Consider the following 19,660-nt stretch of genomic DNA (forward strand, 5'->3'; position numbering starts at 1 on the left):
GATATGCAAACAGGAAAGCACCAGCTTTCAGACTGGCAGTTGTGTCTGCAAGAAAGGACGTTAACGAGAATCACACACGAAGTTCCACTTTCATCACGCCAGGACTATTTCTTTTGGATTCATATTCTTGCTATACAGGACAAGATGAGTCCCTGAAGATGTAAATAAGCCAGAGGAAAAAGAACAGATTAAACAGTGGTCTAAAGACCTGTCTCCTTCACATGATTATATGCATTACTTAATGCTACACTGCTGACTGTAACTGTCAAATTTAGGCTCATTCCATATAGACTTTTCATGTTCGGAAAGATGGTTTATGCAAACGCAAGTCAGGAGTTCCATCGAACACCTGACATACTGATGTAAACTTTTACTTTGGGGAGTTTTATCTACCAATACACTTCACAGGGATAGAGAGAAACATCTGACCTTAATTTTCTAGACACAGTAGTTGGTGAGCACTTGACTGAAGCCTTCTGTACATCCTGCTATACATCAGAGCAGAAGGCAATACAGAACACTTGTACAAGCCTCACTCCACTTTCCTCAGCAGAACTAGCACGCTGAAAGAAGTTATACAGCTACCTTTTGTTATAGTCTAAATATGGATCTAAGATCTTATTTTACCACCTTTTTTTCTTCCTCTCAATTGAGCCTGGTCTTAAGGAAAACAAGGATGACAACTTTAACAAGGGAACTAATGGGTGATCTCTGTAAATAGAGAAGGAACATGTGAAAGATCTTCTCTAGTCAGGGAATTATCCAGTTCAGTTAATCCCAAATACAACTATTAATAGTTGGAGTGGAACCAACTCCAGACCCATCGCAAATCTTCACTTCCATGTTTGTATTTCTCTACTTGAAAAAAACCCAAATATCTTCCAGGTAAAAACCCAAAACAGACATGGTTTTCCACACCCTCCCATAATTGGTATCCAGTTGACAGAGAAAGTAATTACCTTTTGTGTGCCCTGACTTTGCAAGTCCCCCCATTTAGTGGAGCACTGCTGCACAGAGCTCTGCAGCAAAGGAGTCCAGAAACACCTCAGCATTTTTTGTGATCTGCTGAGTACCCTCAGTTTCTAAAGCAGCAACTTGCCCAGACATACATGATCCTGAAGGGACCTGAAACTCAGGAATTCAATCTCATTTGTACTAGCAGATAGTTAGTAAAAAATCACGTGCTTTATTAGATACGATTTATTTGGTACAGTGGAAAGAAAAACTAAAACAACTAGTCAAAAGACAATTTAAAGCAAATATTTTAACAGGTTTTTGTTAAGATTCCCTGTTGTAAAAAGTTTTTGTGTATCCACAGAAATTTACCATGTATTGCCTAAATTGCACAGCTGGGGATAGGGGACCCTTCAAGTGCCTCTTTTAAATTTATTTATTCTTGGTGTAAACACTAACTCTTCTAACATGCATCTCGTAGTACAACCAAAAGGAGGAGGAACACAGACATCTGATCTAAGCATCTTATTTTTTTTTAGTATCTGAAGCACAAATAAAACTATTACTCAATTCAGTGTAACTTGTTTTTGCAATCAGGAATTTGATCTTTTTCAAGAATGACAGTCAAGAATAATAATACAGAAAATACACAAACTTTGAGACTCTTCAATAACATTAACAGATAAAGAAATAACAGAGATTATGTAAATTATCTAAAAAGTAAGGGTCTTGTATGCTAACAGGTTAAAAAGTCACAGCTTATTTGAACTTCAGCACAAATATCAGAATTAAAGTGTTGTTTGGTTTTTTTCCCCATATAAATAAGCCATATAAAGAAAGATACTATCCCATAAAAAAAAACATTTGAAATAATATGAATAATCTTGGAATATAATACATTGGATTTTATGCTACCTATTATCTTCCAAGCACAACCTTAATATTTAACTTTTCATTTATTATTTGCTTGGATTTTTTTAGAAGTACCTTTTCTTCGGTGATTTTGCTCTTATGTTCCATACGGATGATCACAGTTTAAATGCTCTATTCCTCCCTATTTTTCAAATCTTACAGATTCATACATGTCAATGAGATTATCATAAACACATGCCTTTGTGTACTTGATAGGTAATGCAAAATAAAGATTCTTTTTTTTTTTTTTTTTTTTTTTTTTTTTAAAGCCCATGCATCTTGTTCAGGGAAAACTCTTTTTCCATTAAAATTCTCTCTAGGTCAAATCTAAGAACAAATTCAAGCACAAGACATTTCCCAAATCTGATTCTTATTTTTACACCTCCCTTAACACATTTCCCAGTCAGGTCTCCAAAAAAAATTCCACCTTGACCTGAAAGGGCACAAGAGACACTTCAGTCAGACCCTTTGACAAGATGTTTTCATTTTTGGTGGCATTTAAGAAGTCATACTGATGCCAGCAAAATAAGTTGGTCTTATTATTAAGCAACTGAAAGTTACCTGATTCTGCTAATGAGCAGTAAAGGCATGGGCACTTAGCTTTAAACACTTATGTTGTATAATACTTTAAACAGGCCACTAAACCACCCAGAACTATGAGTACATAAAAGCCCAGGCATTTCTCATACCAGCATTCAGTGACACATTATGCCTGAAAAACAATGGATTCTCTAGTGCTTGTCTTGTTTTTCTAGTTTGGGGGTTTTTATGTGAAAAGTTGCAACTAAAGGCAACACAATATCAATTGTAAGTTTGACACATGAGCTTATTTCTCAGTCTTTACTGTAATCTGAGAAATGAATAAAATGTTTCGCAGTATTTTGTCCAGATTTGCCTTAGGAAATACATATGTGGGCGTTAAGAGAAGGGACGCAGATGAATGCTCTGCTCAACAGGGGGGAATTTATCTCCAACCTCAGAGAGCATACTGATGTCAGAATTACGACTATATGAAATTGCAAACAACTTCAAAACCATCTCTTCTCAGACAGACTACAAAAAGCTGTGTTGTGTGATCCAAAACCACTTCTGCAAGTAAGCATTTGCCAAAGAGGAGGCAGGAAGTCGCCTTACGGTACTCTGTGCTAACCTGTAATCAGGTTCCAGGATGTTAAAGCTGTCTCATCTTCTGAATCAGCCTTCAAAATAATCAGGAATGTGGCACTGAAAGGAGTGAGCTGAAGTGCAGGAAACTACATATCACAGCTACACAAAGCAAAATCAAGCTTGGTTCCCCCCCACTCTTAGCCTTTCCCCCAAGTAGTTTAAGTTGAAAACTGGCGATTGTGTTAAATTCTGGTGATCTTCCTCTTGGGTTAACAGAGTCACAGAACTGCGCAGTGTGGGAAGCCACCTAGTGACGGAGGAGCACAAGTATGCCTGGAGCTGCCCAAAGTTTTAACGAGATGACGCAGCTGGAGCACGTGATTACTGCTGTTTTTCTCACCGACTTGCAAGTTGTGTGGTATACTAGAGTTTAGAGAATTGCACAGTGATTTCTGGCAAGTTTTATGAGTCTTACTAAGTCTTGTAAATGAACTGTGAAATAGCAAATTTTCTCAAGATGAGATGTACAGGAGCAAAAGGAATTGTATCAAAATGTATAAGGAGAAGGTCGGATGCAAATTTTAAACTTATGGTGCCACTATGCAGACAAAGTTCAAATTTGTGAAGCTGGAAGGAAATAACCTAAGGGAGGCAAATGTGCAAAAACGGAAACAATCAAAACAAACTATTTTCTTCTAACATGATGCAGAAGTAATTCAGCAGACTTGAAAGAGGAAGTTTTCATGACCCAGAAAAAATAGCTGTAGAATTTACTTATACTTAAACAGCATTTCTCAAAAATTGAGAGCTCACAAAGTAGCATGAACACAAAAACTGCACAGCAAGATTTCCAGGCCAGTAGTGCTCAGTGTGTACAAACAATGTACCATAATGATTTTTGCCTATGGCAAAGAACTTTACCAACTTGTACCATCTGACTCCACTGAAAAACCTCACTGAATGAGAACTGCAGATGATAGAATTATGAGAAGAGCCAAGTGGACAATGCAGATTTAGGTGTCAGTTTACTCTGACAATCAAATAGCACCATTGAAGCAACAGGCACAAAAGCCATCATCATAACAACAGGGAAGTTAAAAATATGTGTTACGTTACAACTGGCAGTATTAGAATATAGTATGAAATTTCCAGTGTATGGCATTCTGAATAGCAGAATAAAGTCAAAGAAACAAATATTTACAGGAATAATTCTTAGGTGTCATATGTCAGCAAACTTAATGAAGGATTGGCCAAGCATTTCTTGGAATAGGACAAGATGCCTGCTGTTCATTGAACACGTGCGTCTCCTAGAGCCATTCTAACAGCATTAAACAACAGCAATGAGAAATACAATCTGAAAAAGGAATACAGGTTTTCAAGCCATACCACAAATGATGTCACAGCTGCAGGTATTTGATGTACTAATGAGAAAAGTCCTTTAAAGACTCTTTGAACTCAGTAATTTTTTTTTCTCTCAAATTACTCTTGGCAGAGGATCATGCTCTAATTGGTACAGGGAAAGTAAAGAAGCCCAGTTCAGGATTACTTTGTCATTGAAAAAGACAGCATGACATCAGAGAAATTCAGATCCTATAGCTAAGGGATTTCACAAGTTCTGTACTTGAAGTCCCAGGGATAGAACTGAAATTCAAAGAATTGAGTTCAAGCAGTGAAGACTCTAAAAATGAAAAAGAAGTTGCATTGTAAAGAGAGTAATGGTGGCAGAAATCACGAAGGTATGTACAAAGCTGAAAAACAAGTCTGAAAGTATAAGAGCAAAAATTGTTTCTTACAGGCAAATACTTAGTGAAAAGTTTCTGTCCTAATTATATATTTAATACAGGTATGCAACACACTTTTTTGTATAAACATATTTCTTTTTGTGAGGGATCTTCCTGAGTTCAAGACCATCTTCCTTTCAAGTTAGCATGATAGCAGACATTTACTCGAGGGATCTGCAAAACATCTACATCATATTCACTATTCATCAAAGCACTTTTGTATAATACATATCAACAACACAAATGGCAGAAATACCATGGGCAAGAGGAGGAGAAATTGAAGATATCAACAGCTTCCACCTTCCCAGCAGCAGAAGGGAATTTATCATACTAAAGTCCAGACAGCCACACAAAACTGACTAGGCCTGATACTTCTGTGGAATGAAATGGACTACAACTACCTCCACCAAGAGAGAGAAAGGGGTACCTCCTCCTCCTGCCCTCAGCTGTTGGCTTCCACAAGCAATTAACCCCTGCAAGTTGCACCAGCAGATGGAGGTTTCAGCACTGAAGGAGGTGCAAGTCCACCCCACAAAATGAGCTACAGAAGACAGAAATCAAGCTGCTCAGGAGGGAGGAAATGGTCTTTTCCTGACCCAATCCACTTACTTTCTTTCCTGCTTTCTTAAATAACCTGTCTGCATAAGCTGCTCAGGGAAACTACCTCGTAAAACACACCACTTTTGTGCATGAGGAAGCACAGGTGAGCAGGGACATTCTCAGCAAGGGGGCAGAGAAACAAGACAGACACACAGAACAGAAATGACTACAAGCACAACAGCTGGTAAGATCAGAATGCAAGCCACATTGATATATCACCTCTTTATGATAAACAATACCATTTTTCCCAAGTTTTCAGTGAAATTGCTACCATGCAGCACCTGGAGATTTTGTAGCACTTTTGTAGCAGACCACTACATATAATTTTATATTTCTTTTTCAGTTATTATTAATTTCTTTCAATTATTGCAATTGCAATAATTGCAAGAAATTAGTAATAACCGAAAAAGAGAGAAATCTTGCAGAGAGTGTCATCAATATGCCATTTAAATATCTAATTAAGAAATAATGACCTTAGATGTGAGTTACAGTAAGTTGCAGTGGAAAGAGACCTTAGGCAAAAAAGTAGACTGTTAAGACTTTCTGTTGTAAACAACTGGTTTTCCTTTTCCCCCAGTTACAGCAATGTGGTTTCTGCAAGTTTTGGACTACTAGCTTTTCAGATTTTATTAGTAAAATTAAAATGCCTAGATACACACAACTATGTCATCCATAATTTTCATTATGTAAATTGTTTTGCGAATTGTGCCAAAACAGAACAGATTGATATCTGTTACATACACATTTGAAATACGTGCTTGGTAGACAGTATAGCTAAAATCTAAATATGTGAATATGCAAATACTGATTAAAGTATAAACAAAAAAGCCTGATGCAGAAGTTTCCTTTCAAAACCACAAACACTACCTTTCTAGACTTTCCACCTTCCCTGTTTCTGAGGCTAACTGACATGATAGGCTCTAGCATGTTATCAGTGTTTGAGCTAAAGAGTTATGAAAAGTGTCCATTTAAATATTATAAGGTAAGGTAGGGCTGAAGTAATTATAGATAGCTTCATATTTCCTGGGGAGTTCACTCCAAGCACTTATGTTGAACTCCACTAGAAGTAAATACAATATGTGTTCACGTAATATATAATTATATACCAATTGTATTATTGTAATCCGAAGAAATAGTATTTTGCCTCTCCAAGCATAATAATGAATGCCAATCAAAAAAGGTTTTCATCTTGTTTTCAAAAAATCAAAATCTTCTTTTGACTGCAGCATCACTTACCTGAGTACCTTGAAAAGTAAAACATTAAAATATGGAGAATGTGTATGCTATTAATAACCAAACTAAATCAGGTAAATTGAAGATATGGAATTCATCCTTGTAAGTACTCAGTCAAAGATTTTTGCAAGATATGAGCAGATTTGTAATTCAGACTCACTATTCATTCAAAATGGGGACAGCAATATTTTAGAGGGCAATTTGAAAACATTATGTCATAGCTGGATAGACAAAAATATACAAGCAGTTGCCAAAAAAACAAGTCTATCACTGTCAAACAGTAGGTGATCCAATTTTTCCCATACCAGAAAGATTTTCATTTTCCATCTCTTTATATATTTTTATCTAGAGATAACTTTGTACTAAGGAATAGATTTCAGTTCACAAGAGTAAACACAGAAAGCCAAAGAAATAGCTGTTCTGCTGAACTGATGAGATTATTACTGAAATATCCCATGATTTCAGCACAGAAAGGCACTGGCTTCAAATGCTCTCACACTTAAGCCACAACATCCTTATCTGAGAAATCAAAGATACTTTGATATGGTTTCAAGATAGTGACTCCAGAAAATTCATCCCTGTTACAAAGAGGTGATATGAACACACAAACCATTTTCAAAGGTGGACCCACAGGTACAGATGATGTTTGCTGAATGCCACAGAAAGGTAGAAATCTAGCTCAGACAGTTCAACTAGCCAAAAATCTGGACAGGCAACACAGGTCACTGCAAGAGCTCAGGGATTTAGCAGTGACAATTAAGGCCTCTTTTTATTTAACAAACACTAGTTTGTTACTGTAATTAGATCAAGCTTCCCAGGGTATCCAGAAAAAGCACAAATAAAGTCATATATGAATGTATGTTAATGGTAGTAAGGGAGTTCAAGTCATACCAACAACAAAGATATACGAGTAAGAGTTGAAGCAGATACAGAATTAATTAAGATGTAGAAGAACAAGTCTTGATCCCATTAAAGAGAGCTGTCTAGGTGGTTACATGGCTTTTGAAACTGGCACTAATGAAGATGAGACCACAAGGAGTAAAAGATTTTCCCCTAGACCTAAATAAAGCTGTAATGCAAAATGAATTTGAGAACATTTCTCTTTCTTACTTCAAACTAACAGAATAATCACATTAGGAGGTTAGTTACAAAATGTATGCCTTTTCTCCAAACAGCATTTAACATGCTTTTCTGCTATTACCTGGCTTGTTCCAGTAAGATGATGATGACCTGTACAATACATACTTACAACATAAATCAAAGTGGAACTGATTTAATCAAATGCCCTTAATTCAAAGCAGGAATTTATTTTGGAGTACAGGAACAACTCACTGTTCCTATGTTCAGATTTACTCATATCACTGCAGAACTTACTAGTATTAAGACAGCTATCTGGGCACTGTGACAATCACTGCTTTTTAACTGCCTGTTTTATAGAAAAAAAAAAAGAATAATTGATTGGAAAAATGTTGAAAAGTGTTTTCTAAACAGTAACAGAGAGAGCAAACAATACAGGAAGAAAAGGTCACTTATTTCTTAAGGGGAAATTACAGAGGCCAATCTACAGCTTGTATGGGATACTGGGATGGTAAGGACTTCCTATGGAAAGGCACGTGGAAAAATAGTCACTAACACATCTCTGCGTGTCAGAGAAGTCTGGTAAGTCTCTTGTGCCCCCATTCCAGTAACTCACCATAGTCTCTGCAAACATACTTGGAAACCCTGAAACATCGCACTCCTGGGATGGGAGCTTTTCTCTAGAGTCACAGTCTGTTGACAGAAACCACCAACTATCATGGTAAATTAAACAAATAGGTTGGATTTCTCAATGAGAAAACAACAGCCCACAGGACAATCAAAACTAACAGTAGGAAAAAACTGTCCATTACTTTAAAAAAAAAACTAAATAAAAAAAGCACCAAACACTGAACAAGAGCCAGGTCCCTGGGAGGAGCAACACCTTTTCAGGGACAACCATGCTGCTGTATAAAACCTCTGAGCTGGCTCACGACTGACAGAAGTAGCACCTAATCTTCACAGATATTTCATACCTAGTGGCGTTTTGTTTTGGTTTATTTTTAATTATTGTTATTATTACGGACTGCATAGTGTGGTGGAGACACAATATGTTTGTCCCTTGATAGGACAGATCTGATTCATGCAAACAGCTGAGGACACCCATGTACAGCAGCAGTCTGGGCAAAACAAACACAGAGGGACACGTGCATATGCAGGCATGCACTTGTACATGGACAAGTACAGGAAAAGTTAACAGCTATACAGGGACAGAAGTCTTCAGGTCAGAAATTATTTTTTTCCTCTTTTCTGAGAGAAGAAGGAATCAATAAAAGATGTCTCAAGTCAAAATTACCAAATTTGACACCATCTTGAGTTAGGAAACAAAGACATAGATATATGGGTATGAGAGATGTCTTAACAATCAGCACTTTTGGAGATTTCTGAAAATAAAGTGGTCCTTCTAAACCCTCAGAAGAATAGTTCCAGCTGGCAGATGTCCATGTACGTAAAGGAATTCATCCTACTGGAGAGGGAAAGGGGTTAACATGAGTCATCAAGGACTCCAATGCTTTGGGGAGGAGGGAATATACATGCTCCAATAACCCTTTTCTTCCCCCACAGAATTACAGAAGAGACCAAGGTTTCATTAAAACCCCAGTTGGAAATGGTAAATCAGCACCACCTGTCACAGCCCCATGGGCACCCCCAGGCTCTGGCTGACCTGCCCAGCCTCAGCTGCTGCCTCCACAGCTCACTCTGCACCAGGAGCCCCAGTGAAGCTCAGGCCTCTGTTCCCAGACCTGGCTTGAGCTTAAGTACCATGCCTGCCTCCAGTTCTACACTCATCTCAGACCTGCATTTTTTGTACTCTTCTCCCCAGGCCTGTCTCCACCTCATATCCTTTTCAAATCCAGACTGGAGCCCCTGGATAGACCCAGGCTGTGGGTGATCATTTCATCATTCAGGCACATGGTGTGACTCAGGGCCGTCCTGTGCAGGGCTAAGAGCTGGATTTGATCCTTGTGGGTCCCTTCTAACTCAGCATATTCTGTGATTATGGAATTTCCCATGTCTGGGACTGCTGATGGGGTCCTCTTACCAGCCCCCAGCTTTGCCACACTGCTCAGGCCCCCTGGCACCAGGTGTCCTGCTGGTGTGGGCACTGCCTGTGCTGGTGCCACCCTCACGTCCCTTCTTGGCTTCCCTCATGGAGAAGCCCTGCTCATGCTGCTCCCAAATGCTATCGGTTAACGCTATCAGACAAATATATTTCAGAAGAGGAAATCACTATTTTTAACGAAGTCTTTTTTTTTACCATTTTAAGACCACCTAGTCTGATCCAAACTCACCTCTTAATAAAGAGCATTGTACAAAAAAATAGTCATCAAAGATTTCTCCAGTGTCTACACAGAGGAAAACAACTCAGCTCCAACGGGTGTTGGTAATAAAAATTGACATAACCAGACTACTAAGGCAAAGCTGATAAAATTAACACAGTCAAATCACAGTGACTAATAAATTCTGTGTCTTGTTCTTCCTTCATTACATTTTTAAATTTTCAGAAACTGCTGAGCACTGCTGTCTTTCTAAAGCTATGTTTTGTTTTTCAAACCCAGACCAGTACCCAAAAAAGTCACCTACAGTACACAGCTGGAGAGGCTGGGAAAGGGGAAGAGAAAGACAGGAAAACCCAAAAATCTGTATTTTAGGAGAGGAAAGCAAGCAATAGAACACAAATTGAGATAGGAGTTTATTACTGTATCCCGCAGCTGTAGGGAGAAGATCCAACAGGCAGGAACTGTGCAGCAAGATTGATTTATTTAATTATTTTACAAACTCTTTTATAGACTTTTTTTCTTCATAGTCTAATTGGACAAAGGACCAGCCACCCCTTGGGGTGATTGGCTAAAATCCTAAAACATCCATTGTCAAAATATTTTCCTACTGTACCATAAACAAAGCTCTGCAAGGTCACAGGTGTTCACAGTTTATAGAACTTTGCTAATCTCTTCATGAGAGAGGAAAGTATCTCACGGGCTTAGAAAGAAGCAGGAAAATTTCTTGCTAGCAGCAATATTGTATCCACAGGAGTTAATTTAGGTGTCTTACACAACTAACCTATCTGTCTGAGGCTTTAAAAATGCTTTGGCCTTATGAAGTCATATTTGAATTTCTTCCCCATGAAACAGCTATGTTGTGGTTTCCAGTATTTTTTAATATTGTCTTATGGTAGAAAATACGTATTCTATTGATCTGAGAACAGCAAGTACTACTAAGCAACATAATTATTGTTTGCAAACTGTCAGGTTATAAAGGAAAGGGTTTCTGAGGGTAACTTCTTAGGAGATGTTAACAGCCTGCAGTTTGATTAATTTGGGAAATACTTGTTTTTTCAAAATCCAGTATAAAAACACATCTGTTGAAAATATATTTTTTAAAAAAATCAAATGGTTTTACCCTCATCAGTCACCGAATGGTAAGTGTACATACCCTACAGTACCCTTGCATTAACCTCTATAATTAGACTAGTAATAATCTGGTATTAGAAATAACAGTATTTCTAATTTTCCCATCTTAAATTCATTACTATACATCAAAAGACATGAACAATACCATATCTCAATTAGCTTACAATCTTGACAACATTTACAACTAGAAAGATTTTATAACATTAGACTGTGATAAATATTAATGGAAAAGGAAAATTTATACCATCTGAAAGTCAGACACAGCCAAATGTAAAAGAATGGTTTTAATCATGAAAAGGATTTTGATGGGCACAAACAAGATGTTCACAAGAAAGACAGTAAGGAAAAGAATTTAGAACACTTGAAGTAACTGCACCAGAAGAGCTCATACCCAGACTTCAAAATCAATCCATGAACAAAAATGCTGTTTAAAAAGGTATTATAATGCAGCAATATGACAAAATGTCACCCATATATTTACCAGAAGTCAAGAGGAAGAAAAAATAGCCATACCAAGCCTTGAGTTGGTATATTGACCTAAACAGCACACTACATTTCACAGCAGTTATGATGGCCACATCACTAAAAGACAACAAATTAAGAAAGAAGATAGTATCAAAACTCTTCTATGAAATGTTTATGAATGTGCTAATCTAAACTCAGAACTAAGATACACCACTTTTTTTTTTTTCATTCTAGGCCCTAAGTTCACACCTACCTGGGATGCCCAATGCAATGCATTTTAAATTTTACCACCAGGGAAATTACTACATAACTGGGAAGATGGGAAAGTCAGAAGAGGACTTGTCTGATTTTTGTTGTTGCTGCTGCTTTGTTTCTTTTTTTTTTTTAATAAATTGACAAAATGGAAGGATACCAACTGGCCTTGATAAAAGGAAAGCAGCAAGGGAAGGAAGATTAAAATAGAATTCCTCAACGCAGGAGTACAGAACAGAAAGATGCTTGTAGTCTTACAGGGAAATGGGCATTTAGAGTTGATTGACAGGAGAGAGTAGCTTGTTCAAATGAAAAGAAATGAAATAGATACACGATGACTCTACAAACAGGTTAGAGGGGCAAGATAGAAGTAACTGTATCTAATTTAACCATTGGTACATCTGGGCTGACAATCACATCAGACAGATCTTAACAATGTTCACAGATCCTAATGAGTTACTAACAATATTCTGGAACTACCATCTTAGAAATCAAAAAAACATGGGGGAAAAAACCTATAAATGCACTTTCCTTCTTGTAACCAAATAAGCAAGGATTTATTTTCCAAAATTAGTGTAATTTAACATTTTAAACTATTTAAAAGTGGTCATCCTGCCTCCTTCTGTGTAGCTTAGAAGTAGTACACCAGACCTGCAAAAAGGGATAAAAGGTGTTCCTCTCCAGTATGGAATGTTTTGTAAGCTTGGCAGATTCTTACCCTGTATTGATGGAAATTATTTCTATCAGTGGATTCTTCCTAATCTTTGGCAAATCCAGTCGTGCTCCCCCCAAACGTTTTCCATTATCCTTTTTCTGACCCAGCAGTCTCACAGAATGACCTTCAAATTAAGCAAAAAAATGCAGTCAATACAAAGAACAAGTCTCATCATAGTTGTTTTGATTTGCTCTTCTTCAGAAGTAGTGTTTATATTTCAAAGACTGAAAATGAGAATGAGATGTAATAATATATTTCCACCAGCTGGAACATTTAAAAAGAGACACTGACAGGTAAAATAAATCATCTTAAAATGAGCAAATTATTTCATCTAATTATCTTTTCACACTTGCATTTTCTGTTTTATATGATTAAAATTATCTAAGCAGTCTCATTTTCAGATTCTCTAGCAAATAACATAGCAATAATACTTAAATGAGTTGTATGGCAGGATTAAAAGATTCTTTCCCAAAATTTAATTCAAACCTAAATTAGAAGGTAATAAACAACTAAATACTTTTTTAGTTTATTCTATAGAGAACCAACACATTTCAAGGTTACCTGACTGTGTAAGTCTGAGAGAAAGTGCTGCAAAGCATATTCTCACACATCCACACTTAAGCTGACTACCAAGATTTGCACATATTCCTCCCACATCAGGACAACTGCAGGTCAGAAAACTGCCTCACAACTGCTTTCCTGAAGCCATTAATATTCAGAGAGTAAAATACAAATAATTTCACCAACTGCCTACAACTGTACATCAGTCATACTACGACCAGTCCTACATTTGAAGAGCACAAATGACAGTGTTCACTGATATTCAGAAGCAAGAACTAACAATGAAGAATCAAAACAATTGTGTGTTAGTGCATAAGGTAGCCTAAAGTGTGCCCAGCTTATAAGACTTGTATCATTTACTCCACAAAGCCTAGAACAGGCAGATGAGAGACAGCAAGTGAAAGCTAATGGTAAGATACCTGAATAGAGTTGGAAAGCAACTACTCAAACTGACAGGAAGAGAAAGCATGTGTCTGTTGAATTTGGAAAACTCCCTGATAGTAAACCCTACAGCTTCAATCCACCAAGTATGTCAGGAAAGAAAAAACTAACCCTGAAATAGGAGGGGGGTGAGAGGAATGCATGAAACTATAAAGTATGAGTTGAGCTACATCCAGCACTGCAAAGCCTATGACCAGTTCAAATCAATTAAAAGCTGTGTTACATCAAAGCTCCTAATTTATGTTACCAACAGCTATTTACAAAATTAATTCCTTCATCAGTCAATGCCTTTCTTCACTGCCTGTTTTGAGGAGTCATCAATTAATTTTTGAATAATGTGGCATTCATACTCCAAATTTATTTCCTTGATGTGGCAACAACAGCCTGGAAAAAACCCAACTACTTCTAGAATAACATCTTCCTCAAGTTTTTTTTAAGATACATAAAGATTCTCAATCAAAAATGCGATCTAATGAACAAATGAGCAGGACTGGCCTGATAGCATAAAGGTTAATATCAACAGGAGACATAATGGTTAATACTGATAGAAGACATCATAATGTCAACGGGAAACAAAAGGCATTACTTCTGCAGTTGCATTTGACAAACATTTCATTACATCCTGTGGTGGATTTAGTAATATGGTGCTTCTGCTACTAGCATTTGCTAAATTATTCACTTCTACCTTTTCCTGAGAATAATAGCAGTATCTTTGTCTCCATACACCATCAGTCATTTCCCAATCTTATGCTTCATTGAGGAGCTGCAAGCATGGCACCATTTTATTTACTTGTATAACAAAAGTGATTGCCTTATGTAAATCATAAAAATTAAACTAGAAACAGAGAACGTTCCTTTTTGTATTTCTTAATATTGTGGTTTATTTGGAATAAACCAGTTTTTCCATTTTTTAAAAATATTCAACTGCATTCACCATATTAAAGGTGTATTTGGATTTATGGATGAAAATACAGTGGAACGATTCACAGTAGTCTTAAAATAATCAGGCTTAACAACAACAAGTTACCCGTAATTTAAAATTCACACACTTAGAATTAGGGTCAAGGCACCATTCTTAAGCTTAAAAAACAATGAAAACAACAAACCACAAAACCAACCTGCCCCCCTTCCCAGGCAATATCTCAGAGCACAGAATCAGGGAGGGCTCATCTCCTTGGAACATAGACCCTCACAAGGAACAGCCACATGAGCTACTGCTCTCTAACAGGAATTTAGCTCACACTCTCCCTTTCTCATACTGAGAGCATTACTCAAACAGGCAACCACCCCCAAAAACACCCCCACAACATTAGGACAGTCTACACATAGAATGTAATTTATAGGGAGAACAAGACTGAGCTTCTCCTGTCATCAGAGACGTCCTTTATTCAGGAAAGAAACCCCAGCTCTGTGACCATCTCCCACATGATACACTGAATGCTAACACCCACCCCCAACCTGTGCCTGAGCTCAGGAAATCTATGGCCTGGTAATCAAATACGGCAGCTTATTCTCACATAAAATACATTTCCCATATTCCTCCTGAATGACACTGAAGTTCCAATCACGATGAGGCTTGTAAAACCTGTGGGGTACTCAAGAATAACAACATCCCTGTACTTTTCAGTCCAGACACCAGAGGCTTAAAAAAATGCCCCTAGTGGGAGATGACTTTTAGCAGCAAGTTTAATGCTTCCAGAAAGCAAGCAGCACATGCACATCCCACTACTGTGACTTGTGTTGCAGGCACATTTAATTATTTTTATTAAGAAAAAACCTCTCTTGATTACAGTATTTGTGACCTTAAATCCTTTTTTCCCTACTCCATACAAGGACTATTTTGTTTCATTTTAAGTAATCACTAAAGCATCTGTTTACAGAATTGTTACTATTAATAAAACATAACTTAATAAACACTGAATCATACTTTTTCACATGCTGTAAATCTTTTTTTCCTCATACTTATTTCAAGAAGTAAATCTTTTTTTCCTCATACTTATTTCAAGAAAACTTAAAAATAAATATTTTGCCATCTTCAACTGGTAAAAAGCTAAATAACTTTTTTTTTTTTAGATTGTGTAACCAGCACTGTTAAGCCCAGACCAACATCAAGTTTAACAGAAAATGTAGTAATTTTAAATCTCATTCTTGACCTCATTTCAAAGCTTAGAACAGGACAAAACACTGCAGTTAAGCTTTACTTCTAAAGCACTTTATCTGATTAAGTTACCTTCTCTCTGACTTGACAGGCGGCATAACTTACCTAAGCAAAGCAGGTGTCCCAAACTTAAAAGGAGTCTTTCTTTTTACATTTGTTTTATTTCTTTCCTTTTTTTTTTTCTTTTTTTAAGTTTTGTATAACATTTTTGAAAACTGAGTTAATCACAACTCTATTACCATAATGATGACTGTTCCATCTCAGATATCAAACAAACACCACTCCTTTTTTGAGGGCTCACTCTACAGTGCAAGCTTTGAAACACAGCTTAAAGACAAACAGATCTAGTCAGGTTAGATAGCAAAGCCTAAACGATCTGGGCCTATTAACTGTGCTTCTGCTACAAAAATAACTTCTACTTCCACATAGTCTAGCAGCAGATAAGAAAAAGAAAAAACAAAAGAAATAGATACACTTTTCCATTAAGAAAAAACAAAACAAAACCTGAAAAAGTTAATTGGTGGTTTAGGTCATGCTTCAGAGCAGTTTTTCACTAATTAGTAGATAATTAATACAGATTACAACATAACAGAAGTACTAACCAAGTCCAGCAAGGACACTTGCAGAGCAGAATCGCTCACAGCAAGTGCAAATGAAATCAAGCTAGGAACAATTCAAAATGAATCAGAGCTCTCTAGTTTTCAGAACTGTTTAATATTAAACTCATCTTTATATAGAAGTCAGTAGATGAAATTTACATTACTTGGCATTATCTGCAAGAAGGATGAGGTTGGAATGAATTAATCAGGATATTAAATCCTATTGTTAGTCTAAAAGAGGGCATTTAAATGTGTCTAGTTTGATAATTCAGTATGCAAAATGAAAATATTTTAAAGGTATTTATTTTCACTTGTTAAAAAGGACACCAAGAAGTAGCACAGTTTTAATTGCATGTACGTATAACTTTATTCATAATTGTATGTGTTTCAGGATTGATGGAGAATGCCCAAACTTGAAATACAAATATATGAAGGGAACAGGTAATGGAATTTCTTTGCCATAAGATTATAGTATTACATGTCCCATGAACCTCAGGCTACCATCAGATCCCTGTCACCTACAACCACAGAAGCATGTTAATGATATTGGGGCAAACAGATTCAAATGGGATTGGTACTTTCCTAGTTTATTACAAGAATAAGTGAGGGGGAAGTGGCCTGGCTTGGTCAATTTTAGTCAACTTTACCTGGCTATCAGCATTGTATCAGATACTAGTAGATCTAGATTATGTTTAAAAAAATTGTCAGCTTCACTCTGTCTGTAGGCTGGCATCCCACAAGAACTGCTGGTAAATTGTATCTGCTCGAAAGATGGAAGAGGGCACCCACTGAGGGTCCCTCCCCATCCCTGCACACCCCACTGGAGCTACACAGTGTGACTCTGAAACACAACGTCCAGCCAGACAGATGTCTCAGCTGTTAGCTTCCAAATTCCATGCAGATATCTCAAGCAGCTCAAAACCATGATTTTACAGAAAATCCTCAAAGATGCAGGAAACCCCAGCCTTGGCAGCAACAATTTCTATTGTTTTCTTCTTGTTCTGTTACCCATTCTTTCCCTTTCCCAGTTACACCACTATGCTTAGAGGTTGTTCACCATTTCCTGAAAGACACCTTTTTTCCTCACAACAAGGCTGCCAATGCGCTGTCCTGCACCTCTCAGGTGTCTCTCACCAGCCTGTCTGATCTTCTCCAGCATCTTTAGGGAAAAGGATTAAGCACTATTTCATGTACTCTTGCACACATTTCCTTCCACCACTGTTTGGTTCTTAATGAATAGAGAGCTTCCTTTTCTCAAGGTTAGCACTGGAAAAAATAGCACACAGGAGCAGTGTAGCTAAGGAATGGAAGGTAAAAGTATAAGAGGGGAAAACAAAGTAATAAATTTCCTCAAAGAAAAATGAAAGGAAGAAATGTAAAGAACCAAAAGCAGTAATAAAGACTGAAAGAAGCATCAAGCAAGGGCAGACCATAAGCTCCTCTCCCATCTTCTCTCCCTGCCCTGCAGCACAAACATGCTGTCCCACAGCAGACATGACTGATTTCAAAGGAATTCCCAAGCTCCCCAGAGCAATCACATGCTGTCAGACAAGGACAAGTGCAAAAACAAGGACACTAATTGCTTTAGAACTTTGCTGTGTGGGTGCTCCCACCCAAACCAACCCCAGCTAGCCAGCAGCACATTGGCATCCCTGAATGTCATCAGTGGGATTTCCTGTCTCAAGTAAATACAGGGAGCAAAGAGAAGTCAAACCTAACTGAAAGGTATATTTCCTGCTCCTGACCAAGCAACTAATACAAACTATTCCTCTTCTAGATCAGTGAAGATGGGAATGTTCTATAACAGTCAAACTCCTTCATCTGGTGTAGGCAGGAACTGGGTCCATTACAAGAGACAGGGAATAATTCAGATTAATGCTGTCAGTTATTGATCGTTCCTTGTGTTTCACTGCACCATGCCTTGGGCCAGGCATTCAATCCCATTAGGATGATGACAGCAGGTGGTATGTTTGATCCAGTCTCTGCATTCAAAACTCTTTCATAAAAAGATTGCCTTCTACCCTATATCAACTCAAAAAGCTTCATAGAAATGTGCAGTTATTTCTAAGCATACAGCACACATGTAACTAGCCTGAAATACAGAGAACTACTAAGTGTTGCACTTGGAATTAGTATCCAACAATAATACTGCTTTGGAAGACTCTGGAATATGAGTGTCACACTGGTGAAGACAGGAGCTTTTTAAAATTCATTTTTTGTCATTTCAAAAACAAGATATTCAGTAGAAAATATCTGCAGGTGTCCCAGATTGCTAAAATTCATACACCCCTTTATCTCTTTATTCTTTGTATGTGTGCAGTGTGTGATTCAATCATAACAATATCTGTAAGCACTAAAACCGTACTCTACAACAAGTCATACAGAAAAAGAGATAACTATTAACGAGGAATTACTGTCCATGTAAAAATTTCACCAAGTTAAATTAAGAATATAAGCATTCAAGAACATTTTTGACACATCCATAGTACTTTCCTCTCTCACAGCAAAAGCACTTGAAATGCCCTATTAAGGCACTATTTCTTTTTTTTAGGATTCAATAGCTTCACCCTACTTATTTTGAGATCATGCAATGTTATTGTCTTTCTGAAAATGTGCCTGAACGTCAAATCTCCTGTGAGCTCAAAATGCCAGCTACAATTCCACAGCTCAGAAGGACAATACTAAGAATCGACTACAGGAAGAGTTCCCCTGACCCTCTGTCCTCACCTCTCTGTGAAGAAATGCATTTGATTAGGATCAAAGATTCTGCTCAAAACCTCAGGAGATCCTGGAGAGAAACTTCCAAGGGAAAAGACATTTTGAATCAGATAAAACAGGCTGCATTCTGGGGAAGGGAAGTGCTGAAGTGTCAGAGCCAGCAGCAGCAGCAGCACAAGTAACTTGCCTAATGTTTTGGGGTGTGCAGGCTGAACAGAACAAATTTAGCCTTAGAGTGAAACGCTGAGCTGAACTTCTCACTGTATGCAAAAGAAAACTTTTATCAAATTCCCCCGGTTTGAATGAGGTACTCTTTACATTTACCAGCCACAAGGATTCTCTAACAGAGCCTAATCCAGGTAAGTCTAACCAATGTGGATAGAACAGAAAAATAGGAATGCTGTAAGACGGTCATTCACTCAAAGTGTGGAAAAGAGCACATATGGGTCTGGAAGAAAAGGCACTTTTTCCGTGCACATCCCAGGCTCACTTAACAATGAGCAATCACAATTTTGCTACTGAGATTTTCAATCTGTTTCCCCCCAGTTACTTGTTTTCTTCTTCTGTGGTGCTATTTATCTCCTATTCAGTTTCTGTGAGCTACTCACAAAATAAAGTCATAACGATGTCAGTCATAACAGGGATAGTCAGTTCTATCAGATTTATAAAGGAAATCA

The 19,660-nt window shown here is 37.4% G+C and overlaps 1 protein-coding gene across 6 annotated transcripts in view; it reads right to left on the minus strand.

Moving 5' to 3' along the window:
- CDKAL1 (CDK5 regulatory subunit associated protein 1 like 1) overlaps nucleotides 1–19,660 on the minus strand; it is a 383,689-nt gene that overhangs the window by 232,678 nt on the left and 131,351 nt on the right. For all 6 annotated transcript variants that reach the window (XM_069007992.1, XM_069007993.1, XM_069007996.1 and 3 more), the window contains exon 8: nucleotides 12,510–12,630. In XM_069007992.1, coding sequence (XP_068864093.1) covers nucleotides 12,510–12,630 — 121 coding nt within the window. The remainder of the gene's footprint in view (nucleotides 1–12,509; nucleotides 12,631–19,660) is intronic.

This window comes from Aphelocoma coerulescens, chromosome 2 (assembly GCF_041296385.1).
Source record: "Aphelocoma coerulescens isolate FSJ_1873_10779 chromosome 2, UR_Acoe_1.0, whole genome shotgun sequence".
NCBI lineage: Eukaryota > Metazoa > Chordata > Aves > Passeriformes > Corvidae > Aphelocoma > Aphelocoma coerulescens.